This window comes from Peromyscus leucopus, chromosome 20, assembly GCF_004664715.2.
Source record: "Peromyscus leucopus breed LL Stock chromosome 20, UCI_PerLeu_2.1, whole genome shotgun sequence".
Taxonomy (NCBI): Eukaryota; Metazoa; Chordata; class Mammalia; order Rodentia; family Cricetidae; genus Peromyscus; species Peromyscus leucopus.
The window spans coordinates 65150606-65163975 of NC_051080.1; the positions used below are offsets into that span (position 1 = coordinate 65150606).

General features: G+C 48.3%; 1 protein-coding gene across 16 annotated transcripts in view; it reads right to left on the reverse strand.

Moving 5' to 3' along the window:
• Positions 1–13370, reverse strand: part of Mtss1 (MTSS I-BAR domain containing 1) — a 149884-nt gene that overhangs the window by 13674 nt on the left and 122840 nt on the right. For all 16 annotated transcript variants that reach the window (XM_028871855.2, XM_028871853.2, XM_028871861.2 and 13 more), the window contains 2 exons: positions 1929–2086; positions 273–380 (listed from right to left, as the gene is read on the reverse strand). In XM_028871855.2, coding sequence (XP_028727688.1) covers positions 273–380; positions 1929–2086 — 266 coding nt within the window. The remainder of the gene's footprint in view (positions 1–272; positions 381–1928; positions 2087–13370) is intronic.

The following is a 13370-nucleotide window of genomic DNA, read 5'->3' on the forward strand; positions in this document are numbered from 1 at the left end:
TCATGACACCAGAATCACATGATGCCAGGTTCCTAGGACAGTTCGTGCCTGCAGAGTGGATGAGCATAGGATCTGGCCATCAATTACCTGACTCAAATCTTAGTCTCATCACTTATTAGAGAGGAGGCCTGGGTTAAGTACCGCCTTCTCTCAGTCCCTCAGCATCTTAGTGAAGATGAACTAAGGCGGCTCACACAAGGGATGTAAACATGGCCAAGTGCCCTGAATTCCATCTTCAATTTGTCCCTGACCGCCTGGTTCACAGCTCCTACCTGTTCGCTGGAGGAGGGCAGTTTGTGAGGGTCCATGGTCAGGCTCTTCAGGTCCTCCGATATGGTCTGAAGGTGGGTAATTTCCCCCAACATGGAGATCTCTTCCTCCTAAAGGGAGGCAATTTTGTGCACATCATCGTATGGTTTCCCTCATCATCTTACTGCAAGTACTTTCATCTGGGTCACAACATGACCTTTAACCTTTCATGAAAGGCATCTGAGGTAGGAGTCTAAGATGACATGCATACCTTCTTTTTAGAAAGAGAAAAGGGAAAGGCCGTCGGGGTGACCTGTGTGCTGGGGACAGTGGAGGGATGCAGAGCATCCTCACACTTCCAGGTCTGTTGAGTCGGATGGTCTGTCCATGTGTTTTTAGGGGCTCCTTCCATGGTAGCCCTTGATGACTGACATGCTTTAGGGACATCTGGGTCCAGGTCTTTATGACAGTACAAGTGTTAAACAGCACTACCTGTCCCCTTCCTTGTCCCCTGCCCCATCTCAGTAAATAACGGGCAAATGGGAATGAAGCAAGGTCTGCAACCATTTCAGTCACCTTCCCCAAGGCCAGCAGGAACCGTGGGCCCAGTACAGGTCAGGGGACACCTCAAATCTGAGCATTCTGCCAGGGTGGGCAGAGGCGCACCGGCGCCTTCAGGCAGCCAAGACGGGCTCCTACAAACTCAGTGGCGGCGGCCACATGGTCTACATGATTTAAAGTGAGAACTCACCGGGAGCGGTGGCGCCCACCTTCAATCCCAGCACTCGGGAGGCAGAGCCAGGCGGAGCTCTGTGAGTTCGAGGCCAGCTTAGTCTACAGAGTAAATTCTAGGACAGCCAGGGCTACACAGAGAAACCCTGTCTCAAAAAACAAAACAAAAACAAACAAACAAACAAAAAATGAGAGAGAAGAAAGGAGGAGGGAGGGAGGAAGAAAGAAAAAGAAAGAAAGAAAGAAAGAAAGAAAGAAAGAAAGAAAGAAAGAAAGAAAGAAAGAAAGAAAGAAAGAAAGAGACAGAGATCAACTGAGGTGCTTCCTGATGCTTGAGGCAGATGCATGGGCCCAGGCTTAGAGTTTTAGATACAGTGAGTCTAGAGTGAGCCACAGAATTTTCCTATCTAGTTGACAGGTACTGCTGCTGACCTGGAACTCCACTTTAAGAATCTTTAAACAGGCCTTCTTTTTCGTTTTTGTGAGATGGGGGAGAGGCAGGAGGAGTGTCAAGACCAAGGCTCACTCTGTCGCTCTAGGCTGGCTCCGTCGCTCTAGGCTGGCTCCGTCGCTCTAGGCTGGCTCCGTCGCTCTAGGTAGCCTAGAACTTACTCTATAACCCAGGCTTGTCTGAAATCCACAGGCTCCTCTGGTATCAGCCTCCAAAGTGCTAGGATCACAGGCTCATGCCACCATGCCCAGATACGTCAGACCTCAACTGAGTAGAAGTAGGACATGTGTTGCTAAGAACTGTGACTGAGGAGTTCTTAGCAACATGGACATCATCAGCACCTTGATGAGAATCTCTGGTGTGAGGCCGTGACTCCACCACTGTGACTCTTGACAGCAGGAGGTGGCCAATGACACACTGGTAGATGCATAAACCAAGAAGGAAAGGCCCTCCACATGATACAGTTCAAGCCTTCTTGAGGTTTCCATCAACTTACGATCACTGGCCGCAGCATAGAGATGAAAGCACAGAACCGGCCACGCTCTTCGATCAGCGCTTTGCGCACGGCCTGCTTCTCTGTTTCTTCCAAGAGCAGATACTTATCGTTGACGTCCTGGAGAGCGCTGTCCAACTGAGGCTGGATGTCACCTCTCCCTGGGAACAAAACAAAGCCACAAGGTCACCTCGCTGAAACGCCAGCTTCTGGGGGGAAAAAAATCCCTTCTCTGAAGTCCTTCTTGGAGGTGAAGGCACCCCTCTTCCAGGACTTAAAACCATTACTTGTTCGTGGCTCCCATAAGACTGAAAATGGTTGGTTTTCTAGGAGCATCTCCTTCCAGTTTCTAAGGTTGGCAGGGCCATGTTTATCTGGCTTATCTGTGACGAGCGAGGAGCATCTCCTGGGATGACTTCCTGGCTTGCATCTCTGCCTTGTGCAACCCTGCAGAGCCCAGGGCCAGCAAGCCCTCGGGAACCACAGCAACAGCATTCTTTTCTTTAGAGGCCCCGAAAAAGGCTAGGGATGGGAGCTAGGTGAGAGGCTAGGGGTGTTTCCAAAAACGGACACAGGCAGGCTCTGTCAGGTCCACCCCAATCAAAAAGCCTGTTTGGGCAGAAGTCTCAGTCCCTAAAGACAAAGGTAGGTTCTTCAGCTCCTGGCCCCAGGGCCTAGGAATCCTTGGCAGCTCATCTAACTCCCTAGTCTAAAGCTCCAATGTCTTCAGGGCAGAAGGAGCCTGGCAGCCAGATTTCTACAGTTAGGTCTTTGCTGGTGACAACATCAAGGACGAAGCTACACTGAGAAGAGTCTGTATTATTTACTTATCTGGCCACACCACCAGACCCTAGTTATCCAGACAACCTTTGACAGTTTCAGACAGAGTCTATTAAACAATTAAACAACTCTGGAACTGGAATAGCTATCTGTGCAAATAAGAACCTGTGTTATTAGAACACAGCCATATCCACTCATTTACATGCTGTCTGCAACTTCTCTAGCTGCCCGTGCGGCCCAGAGACCAAAAATACTTGGCCTTTTGCGGAAGTTGCCTGATGCACTAGACAGTATTAAGTAAAGACAGTATTAAGTCCAGAGGAGCAACCACTGTGGCTCTGACCTGTTGATGGGGACACTGGGGTCACACACAAGAAACCAGCTCTCACGCTTCCATGCTGGACTTTCGGCAAATGAGCTTTACCCGCACCCAAGCCAGAGAAAGAATTTCTAAACTCCTACAGAGCAAAGTTTTAACCTTTCCTGATATCCCTCAGGATAGCTACGTGTGTATACAGCAAGCTCTCCATAAGTATTTGCCTCATAATTTTAAACACAGACAGAATGGGAAGAGGCTTTAGGGGTTATCCTAACTGCTTGTGTTGAAGAGGAGGCCAAAGCTTAGAAGTCAAAGGGTTCATCAGGGACAGAGCCTACACAGCCTATCCTCTCTGTCCGCTGTCTCAGGTTGAATGACAAGTTCATCGACCATGTAGGCAACTGCTGGACCAATTACCAACCTGCCCCCTTACAAGCAACACGTAAAACAGTACATGGGATGCATCATCTGACTCAAAGACAGACAAAGTCAGGCAAGAATGCCCCGGCTATAGGGGTGAGAAAGCTTAATTAGGACCAATAAGCTCAATAGAACTTAGTAAAACTCCAGATGTTATAAAATTCCTAGAGAAAAGTAGCGATATTTTAGTAAGGAGGAGCCATTTGTACAGAAGACCTAAATTAGTACATAATGGGAAAATCATATGCAATCAATTAGAAATGCTTTGGATGGGTTTAGTAAGCTCAGTACACACAATTTTGTACATAACTGACCCTCACTAGTTCAAGAAAGTACATAAGGTGTCTACAACACATTGTATCTAAGGACCTTAAGTGGCTATTATCCAACAGTTACTGTGTGTATGAAACCTGCTTTGTGGAAAATTTCCAACATTCTTGAGGACCCATTCACCTAGCCTTCCACTTAATCACTCCCTACCCCTCCAGATAATCCTCTACCACATCTTTAATTTCTTCATCCAGCACAACGGGGCAAGAGCCGTACATACGCCCCGGTCACCTGCACTTACTGGTTCTGAGTGTACTTAGCAGACAGAAAACAGTGAAGCCATGTCCCCAGTCTCTCCTGAGATGTTGCAAGCACTCCCTCTCACGATGTCTACCTGCTGGGGCCTGACTCAAGGAGGAAAAGCAGAAGCCATCAGAGCTATGACAAGTACGGGTTTTCCCGGGTCCTGGGGAAAGGCTGAAGTGTGCAAACAAACCCAGGCATGCTGAGTATGCTCATCATACGACTCAATGACAGCCAAGCTCTGGAGCTTGTGAACGCCTGCTCACTTTCTCTCTCTCTAGGCTGTGGGGCAACATGGCCCAGCACAGGGTGGGTGGGGGCCCTTCCTTAATGGCTCATTCTCTTCTGAGATGTCCTAATAGCAAAACACAGCAGACTAGAATGTTCTGAATTCGGTGGGAGAGTGGGGGGGTGGGTAGGAGGAGGAGCTGAAGCATGCTGGGAGAGCGAGCAGGTCTCTGTGTGTTGATTACTTTTTGTTTTTGGAGACAGGGTTTCTGTGTGGTCTTGGCTGTCCTAGCACTTGCTCTGTAGACCAGGCTGGCCTCAAACCCACAACGATCCACCTGCCTCTGCCTCCTGAGTGCTAGGATTAAAGGTGTGGGCCACCATGCACCCTTTTTGTTGTTGTTATTATGATTTTTGACCAAACATACTTTGATATATTTTGATTACAAGAAAAATTATATTTTTTATTTTTTAAAGATTTATTTTATTTTTAAATTGTTTTGTTTTTTTGAGGCAGTTTCCTCTGTATAACAGCACTGGCTGTCCTGGAACTCACTTTGTAGACCAGGCTGGCCTCAAACTCACAGAGATCCACCTGCCTCTGCCTCCCGAGTGCTGTGATGACTTATTTATGTTAATTGTATGCATGTGAGGATTTTGCCTGTGTGTATAGGTGTACCATACAAATGCAGTACCCATTTCTGACAAAAGTGGGAGGGCTTCAGAACCCCTGGAACTAGAGTTACTGTTGGTGTGAGCTGCTTTGTGGGTGCTGGGAACTGAATCCAGGCTCTCTGCTGACTTACCTCTCCAGCTTCTGCAGAAGAAAAACTTTAAAATGACAGACTAGGACTGGGGAGATGTCTCAGTGATTAAAGTGCTTGTCATATAAGTAAGAAGATCAGAGTTAAAATCCCCAATAAGCTACTTCCATGATGGGTGGGCATAGCAGCCCACCTCTAGTTCCAGCCTCAGAAGAGAGGGACAGGATCCTGAGTGAGCTCTTCGTAAAACTAACTGCAGAGACTAGGTCCAGGTTTGACTCATGGGTCTTACTTTAAAAAAAAAAAAATACAATGGAAGAGCAATCAGAAAGACTCCCGAAGACAACCTTGAGCCTCTCCACACATGCATACATATATGCACACACATACAAACACACATGAAGAGCGTGCCTATAATTCTAAGGTAAGATTGCATCTTGACTTCCTGTCACAAGTTGTAATGCATGCATCCGGTTGTCATTAATAACAGTTCCAGCTGTGAAGGTGTGGGTCTGTAATCCTAGCCCTCAGATGGCTGAAGTGGGAGGCTCTGGAGTTTAAGGCCAGCCTGGGCTACATAACTCCTCTCAGAAAACTTATGGAAAATAAAGAATAATAGGTTTTAAAAATAACGTATCTACCTAGAAAAGCAAAATGAGTGTATGATCAAATTTGGTAAATACATATCTAAATTACTCTACAATTATAGTGAAGTTGTTTTAAATATGTATTATGTTATAATTAAAGGACTTTAAAATTACAGCATTCTAAAGTAAGTACATGCTGTAAAGACTGCTCTAATTATGGTTATAGTGGCAACATTTCTATTTAGGACATATCAGACCAAAACACAGTGATTATTTTTTAAATTCTCTAACATACCATATAATTATATTTTTATATTCATACATGGTATATTAAACATTAATAGATAATATACATTATCTATCAAGCACACATATATAATATATACATATGCAGAAAATAATTGCTTAAGAAATTGTTTCAAGTCCCAGTTGGAGGTACTGACTTTAAGTTGTCTGATTTTAGGTGTGCTGATTTGAGCACACCTGTCTCTTGGTGTCCCCAGGGCACTGGCTGCAGCATCTCCCCTTACAAGCTTAAGTCCCTAAGTCTATATATGAGTAGACTCACAGCCTCCCATAAGCTTCAAACCATCTCTAGATTACATCATGCCTGATACAAAGTCCATGTATCAACAGTTACTATAATAGGAACTAGTGACAAGGAAAGTCTGCATAGCATAGATGCAAATCTTCAGAACATTTCCACTGTGTGATGACCTGGAATCTGCGGGTCCAGGGGGTTATCTACAAAAGCCATCACTTCCCTCCAGTGAGCACTGGTGGGCGTCCACACTGCCACCCCAAGCACAGGCAGTGCAGGGTGGTTTTTCTTTTTAAGGCTTATTTATTTTCATTTTGTATGTATGAGTGTTTTGTCCACATGCATGCCTGAACACCATTTGCGTGTGCCTACAGAGAGGCCAGAAGAGGACGTCGGAACTCCTGGAACAGGAGTCAGAGAAGGCTGTGTGCCGCCATGGGGCTTGAACCCGAGTCCTCTAGAAGAGGAGCCAGTGCTCTTAACTGCCGAGTCATCTCTCCAGTCCCCAGGCACAGACCGTTTCTGCTCCCACACAAACTCCTTGTCCCACACCTCTGCTCCCTCCACCCTGGCTGAGAGCTTCCAAAGTGTCTCTCCAGTCACACCGGAGCCAGCCTGCCCAGAACGGCCTGCGCTGCTTTCCACAGGCAAATAACATCCTCTTTCTCAGCAGCTCCCACTGTTCTCCAGAAAAGCGCAGCGTCCAAAGTCCGAGATCCTTAGCAAAGCCTGCCCCCTGCCGGACCTGCAAGGGTCACTCCCGTCCACTCACAAGCGTGGCCTTCTCAGGCCACTCTCTCCTCTTCCCCAGGGCTGGGCACTGTCCATCTTCCTGCGTGCACTTCCTCTTCCCCGCCTGTTCAACATCATCCTGTGACCCTGGTTAGTTCTCCAGTCTTCAGGTAGCTCTGCCCCCGACCAGATTCTCCTCCTTGGTCTCAGAAGTTCTTTTTTCTTGTCCTCCACCACAGGGCTCTCCTTCAGATTCCCTGTGTTACTTCCCTGATTTATTAACTCAAGCTCAGTCTATCCTGCTGGTGGGAGAACTGGTAAAAACCGTATGTTCTCGCCAGTGCCGTCTGAAGCTTCTCAGTTAGCACACTTGCCTGGCAGTCAGCAGGTACTCTTGAATCTCTCCAAAGGAATGAGATGCCGACATAACGCCACCGAGTGTGGACTCGACCACCGTGTTCTAAATGGCCTGAGAGCCAGCAAATTCTAGGACCAAGGAGCGGCCAACACGGGCAGCTTGGATGCCCTGGATGGCTTTCCAGACAAAATTCTCCAGCAAGGAACTACATTTGGCCTTTTCTGTAAAATAGAAGTCATCCGTAGCCTCCAGACAACCAACCCCCCGGAGCCCCCCGGCTACTCCAGTTTCAGGTCTTGACTTTACTCATGCTGGGGAATCCTGACCAGCAGTCAGGGGGCCCTTAGGAGTCCCCAGTGAGAAGTCGTTACTTTCTGCAGAAAATGCTCCTGAGCCACCACATTACAATACATGGGAGCACACGGTGGGCCACAGAAGGGAGCAGTTCGCACTGGGACTGACTGGGGTTCACGGGAGAGCTCGCAAGGCTTTCCGGAATGAAATCCCAGCAGCACCTACACTTTCCTCCCCTTCTTCACATGAACGGTCACGGCAGGAATCGGTAGCTTTGCCATGGGGAAGCTGGAGCAAAGTGGTTTGCACAGGAACACCATTACCAGTGCCGAGTTACTGAGGGACCCAGCTGGACTCTAACCCGGGACCTGCTCCGTCAGAACCCACACCCACTGTGCTTCCCGACCACAGCTCCTGGTGACGTCCAGAGCTCCACACCCTTCACCTAAGCAACTGGATCAAAAAGCCAGGTGGTTACCTGGGACCTCCCCACCCCCCCACGCGGCAGCCCACAATGTTCAAGGGAAGCTCAGAGTTGCAAGGGGCCTTCGAAGAAACAACCTGAGGCCAACTCAGCTACCGCACGCTAGTGAAATGGCCAAAGGACTTTCTTCTTCCTGAGACAGACACTGAAGAAGCCATCAGAGTCCCACAAAACACCTTCCATCTGCCTGACACACATAAACGCTCCACTTCGTCCTAACGCCTACCCTCCCACGTTTCCACCCCTCACAAACCAGAATGTGGCTTACAACCTGTTAACAACGGTCCTTTTGCTCTCCGTTTCAGTGGTCCAGGAAAACACTGGTACATCTATCTAACAACGGGTAGCATCGTACAGCCAATGAAATATGGGATATAAACACCGGCACTCGGGACACATCTGACAGAATGGAGGATACTGACGCGGGCATTCAAGGCGACACTGGGAATTCCCCTTGCCATCCTACACAAATCATCATCTACTCTCAATGCTCATAGCAGGTTTGACGATTACCAAAAGAAGAGGTGCCTAAAAATAAGGAATGCTACATATGTAGCCCACAGACAATGTGAATAGAATCTAACAGGGCCCCGTTCTGTCCATGGGCTTCTATCTAATAAAACATCAACAAAAGAGCCGGTCTCTCCCCATGTCTTCATATTTTTCATTCAGAAGGTGCTGGGTCGTCATCTAAGACTAACAGTGACTTCTCTCTTTTTAACCTGTATGAGTGTCACAGGGCACCAACTGGCCAGCCGCCTTAGCTCCTGATCCCCCCACGCCACCTCCCCAGTGCTGTAGTCTAAGTGGGCACGACCATGCCATCTTCCAGAAGGACATGGCTAGGCATCAGCCATTGTGGCTGACACCTCCCAGACACCCAAAAGACACAAATGAAGGCAACGGCAATGCACACCGAGCCCAGCTTCCAGCCACAGATGCCCCCTGGGCCCTCTGCACTACCTCATCCTTCTGGAAGGAACACTTACTGGCCATCCACCCACCCATCCCTTCGTAGTTTACCCTCCAGCATTTTCTAAGCACTGCCTCCTCCCGGAAGCCCAGACAATTCCTTCTCTGTCCTCACACAGAACACTTCCTCCATAGCAAGCTGGAGCACGGATATCACAGTTTGTAAGATGTCACAGTGCTGTCGTTTCTTAGAAAATGACACACATACTCAACCTGGTATCCGTCCCAGTGCCTAGCACAGAGAGAGAGCTTCAAAAGCCCTCGGGGTTTCCTCAGTGACTGGTGATACGAGTTGTCGGAAAAGGGGCCTCAACAGCTCAGACTGAGGGGGCTGACTGCCAGGAAAAACCAGCCCCTTCATTAGAAGGTTGGGGCACTCAGCTCCAACCCCTGACCTCAGGAAAGGAGGGCCAGAGAATGACTTCAGCCAATGGTGCCCAATCCCGCCTCTACACAAAAGCTTCTCCCAAACCTCCACAAAACACCTGGGGGCCCTCTTAGCATGTGAATGTCCTAATAAGCTGGGAGGAAACACCAAAGCTTTGTGGCCACCCATGCCGTCCTCACTGTCAATCACTTCACCGAGGCTGTTCATGGGTCTCAAAGAGTGAGCATTTCTCCGTGGGAAAAGCGCTTGCTCTGTCAGTCCGAGAACTTGAGTTGGGAATGATGGCACACACCTGAAACCTCAGCGCTGGGGGAGGGGGAGGGCGTGGGGGGGGGGGACGACGATGACAGAGACAGGTGAATCCCGGGACTGGCTGGGAAGTCAATCCAGCTGAAACAAGTTCAGTGAGAGACTGTCTCCAAAAGTGGAACATGACAGGAAAAGAACCTGGCATTGACCTGTGACAGGTGCGCACACCAGCAAGAAAACCTGCGCGCACACGGACACACACCATGCATGGAGTTAGTAATCCATGCATGTGGGAAAAGCATCCAACTCCTCTTATGGCTCCACACAGTAAACACACATTCCTGGCCTCTGAATGCAGCCACCAGAGAGTAGGTTACAAGGAACTTCTCCAACAGTCTCCCAGAGTCACAGGTAGCACTCAAGGGACCATGTCACGGTGATACTGCAGGGAAAGGGACATCACAGCTCTGGGCTCCCACTAGGTTGAGTCTGGCTTGTCTCTCCCTAGGGGCTCAGCTGTTCAACATATCCCACAAGCGCCTAGGCCTCAGGACAGCACACTACACCTGACACGCTCCTGGCCTATGCTCTTCACTTTGCATTTCTGCATAAGAATGAAGGCACCAGGTCAGGTCTAAAGGAGGGGCTAAGATCCATCCCTAAGTGGCTCCTCCATCCCCCTCCAGGAAGTACGCTCCCAGCATCACACTCCCCAAAAGATCACTGGTGAACTCAAGACCCCTTCATCCAGCTGTGCACCACTGAGGCACAGCTAGCCATCCTGATCATAGGTTTCAGGGTCACTCTGGGCATGACACCTGTGCACAGGTGTGCAGGAGAAATGATCATGTGGACGCATGCCTGTGCTGGGTGTAATGGGGTAGGACTCACTGCTGGCATCGGGAAGAGGTAAGCGGGCAGGGGTCTTTTTCAGGAAAGGAAGGATGCTACCGGATGGCACACAGTCCAGTCTGGAGTCTGATAGGAAATGAAGCCCAGAGAGGGAGCTAGGCTAGAGGCAGGTCAATTAGTATGGCAGAAGCCAGGACGCCATCAGGAGCCATTGATACTTTTGTTGTTGTTGTTGTTTGTTTGTTTTGTTTTTTAAGACAGGGTTTCTATGTGTAACAGCTCCGGTTGTCCTGGAACTTGCTTCATAGTCCTGGCCTCGAACTCACAGAGATCCACCTGCCTCTGCCTCCTGAGTGCTGGGATTAAAGGCGTGTGCCAACACCTGCCACTGATGTTCTTACCTATATTCAGAGAACTCTGGTTAGGACTACAGCTTGCCTCAAAGGTACCCTTGAGGTATGACACACAGTTGCACCCCCACCCAGGACACCCCTCTGAGACATGTCTAGCCTGTACCAGTGTCCCAAGACCCTAACTACATGGTCACAGCCTTGTCTGCATCCATTTGGTCCCCTGAGCCTAAAAATACCTCTCTTGCTCCCTTCCCCTCTGGTCCATTATACCTGTTGCTTACATCATCACAGCATTGAGCATATCACCAGCTCAAATGCTGCCTTGAGGGAGAGCTTGAGTGTTTCTCCTCCCAGGACAAACTCACTTGTAATGAGGCAATCCCTTCCAATGTGAAGGTTCCTACAGTAGTTCATAATTATGTAGGGACCTGAGGTTCAAGACAGTCAGTGTCACACACAGACACAGACACAGACACACACACACACACACACACACACACACAACTCAAGCCAACCCTCCTATGAGCTCCATATGCATACGGAACGTTAAGTATAGAAAATGTGTGTGTCCCTCTATTGTGGTTCCCAATTTTACATGTCTAGGTATTTTGACTAGGTATGCGAATGTGTGTGTTTCTGCATCTGTTTCTTGTGCTTTTTCTTTGGCTGTTTTGTTTGTTGTTTGTACTAAAACGTGTCTGTTTTTACTTTATTTTATTTTTAGATGCCTGGTTGTGTTTTAATGAGAGAGAGAAAGGACTCTGCAGCCAGGCAGTGGTGGCACCACACTTTTAAGCCCAGGACTCCAGAGGCAGAGGCAGGTGGATCTCTATGAGTTCGAGGTCAGCCTGGTCTACAGAGTGAGCTCCAGGACAGCCAGGGCTTTTACACAGAGAAACTTTAATGTCTCAAAAGGGGTGTGTGTGTCAATTTTCAATTAAAAAAACAAAACAAAGCTGGTCCGCGGTGACACACGCCTTTAATCCCAGCACTCGGGAGGCAGAGGCAGGCGGATCTCTGTGAGTTCAAGGCCAGCCTGGGCTATCAAGTGAGTTCCAGGAAAGGCACAAAGCTACACAGAGAAACCCTGTCTCAAAAAAAAAAAAAAAAAAAAGAAACAAAAATCAAAACTGAAGCTCTTGGGTTTTTTTTTTTCCCCTTGTTTACTGAGCGGTGGCAAAGGGTTAGGGGACAGAGCCAGGGCTTAGCGTACGCTAAGCAAATGCTCTACCACTGCGCAACACTGACAAACCCCAAGGACTTGCAATTGTCATGAAACTGCTAAAATGAAGATAGTTTTACCTTCCAACGTGCCTTAAGACTCACGTGGTCTTTCCTTGTCTCTGTGCCCAGACACTGTGACTGATACACTGAGCTCCCTTTCCCTAGGAACTGCCCGTACCAGACAAGGAACTAACAAGGGTTGCAGAGCTATCCCTCCAAGTGAGCCAAATCTCATCCGTGGTTTCTTCATTCCAGACTTACCTTTTATCAATTCAAACAAAATGTTGTTTACCCCATGTACTGATTACACCAGGCTGGAAAGCTTATAAAACTAGATGATCCAGCTGGGCGCTGGAGGCATACGCCTTTATTCCCAGCACTCGGGAGGCAGAGGCAGGAACTCGAGGCCAGCCTGGACTACAGAGTAAGTTCCAGGACAGCCAGGACTACACAGGGAAACCCTGTCTCAAAACAAAAAAAAGAAAACTTGATAGTCAATCAGGAGATCCATGTGTTGTGATTCAGTTTATACGAAATGTCCAGAAGGGGTAAACACAGACAGAAAGCAGGTGGGTGGCCATCAGGCACTGGAAAGCTGGAGAGCGTGGCAGAGGAGTGAGGAGAAAGCATGAAGTGTCTGTGGGAATGGCAAAACTGTCCTGAAATTAGACAGTGGGGTTGGCTGCACAGCACTGTGGATACATAAATGCCACCGAGAGAGATTGTTACCGAAATAAGCAAAAATACGGCTGTGTCATACTTTGCTTCTCTCCAAAGGTTAATTAAAAATCTGTTTATCATGTTTTCATAGTCACAATACTGACACCAGGAAGAGATTATCCTTTTTAAACTAACCCAATGGCACCACAAAATGACCAAGAGGTGAGTTCCTGTCCCCACCAAGAGCTACCTGTCAAGGAGACTGTTAGAATTCCTAGCCACTCCCCTAGCTTCATGACTGCCCGGTGGGCTGGTGAAGATGCTTAGTCATCCCAGGGCCTTACCATGTGCTGCGTGATCACATAATGTGCATGCAATGTGATCACGTAATCTATGTGCATTCGTAGCGTAGGTATGTAAGCCCATATGCGCATGTGTGGGGGGAATCTATAAAAGTGGGTTCCACATATTCCTCCCCTCTCTTCCTGCACAATCTTTCCACAAGCCTAAGCACACCCCTTCTGTTCCTTCTTTTAATAACCTCTTATAGTGGGTTTTGTTGTACCTCGTGGCTTTTCTCACACAGTAAACAGCGCTGCTTAATGAATAACATTGTGCCGCTTGATAAATAACAGACTCACGTAGATGGAGTTTATAGATGACAGAA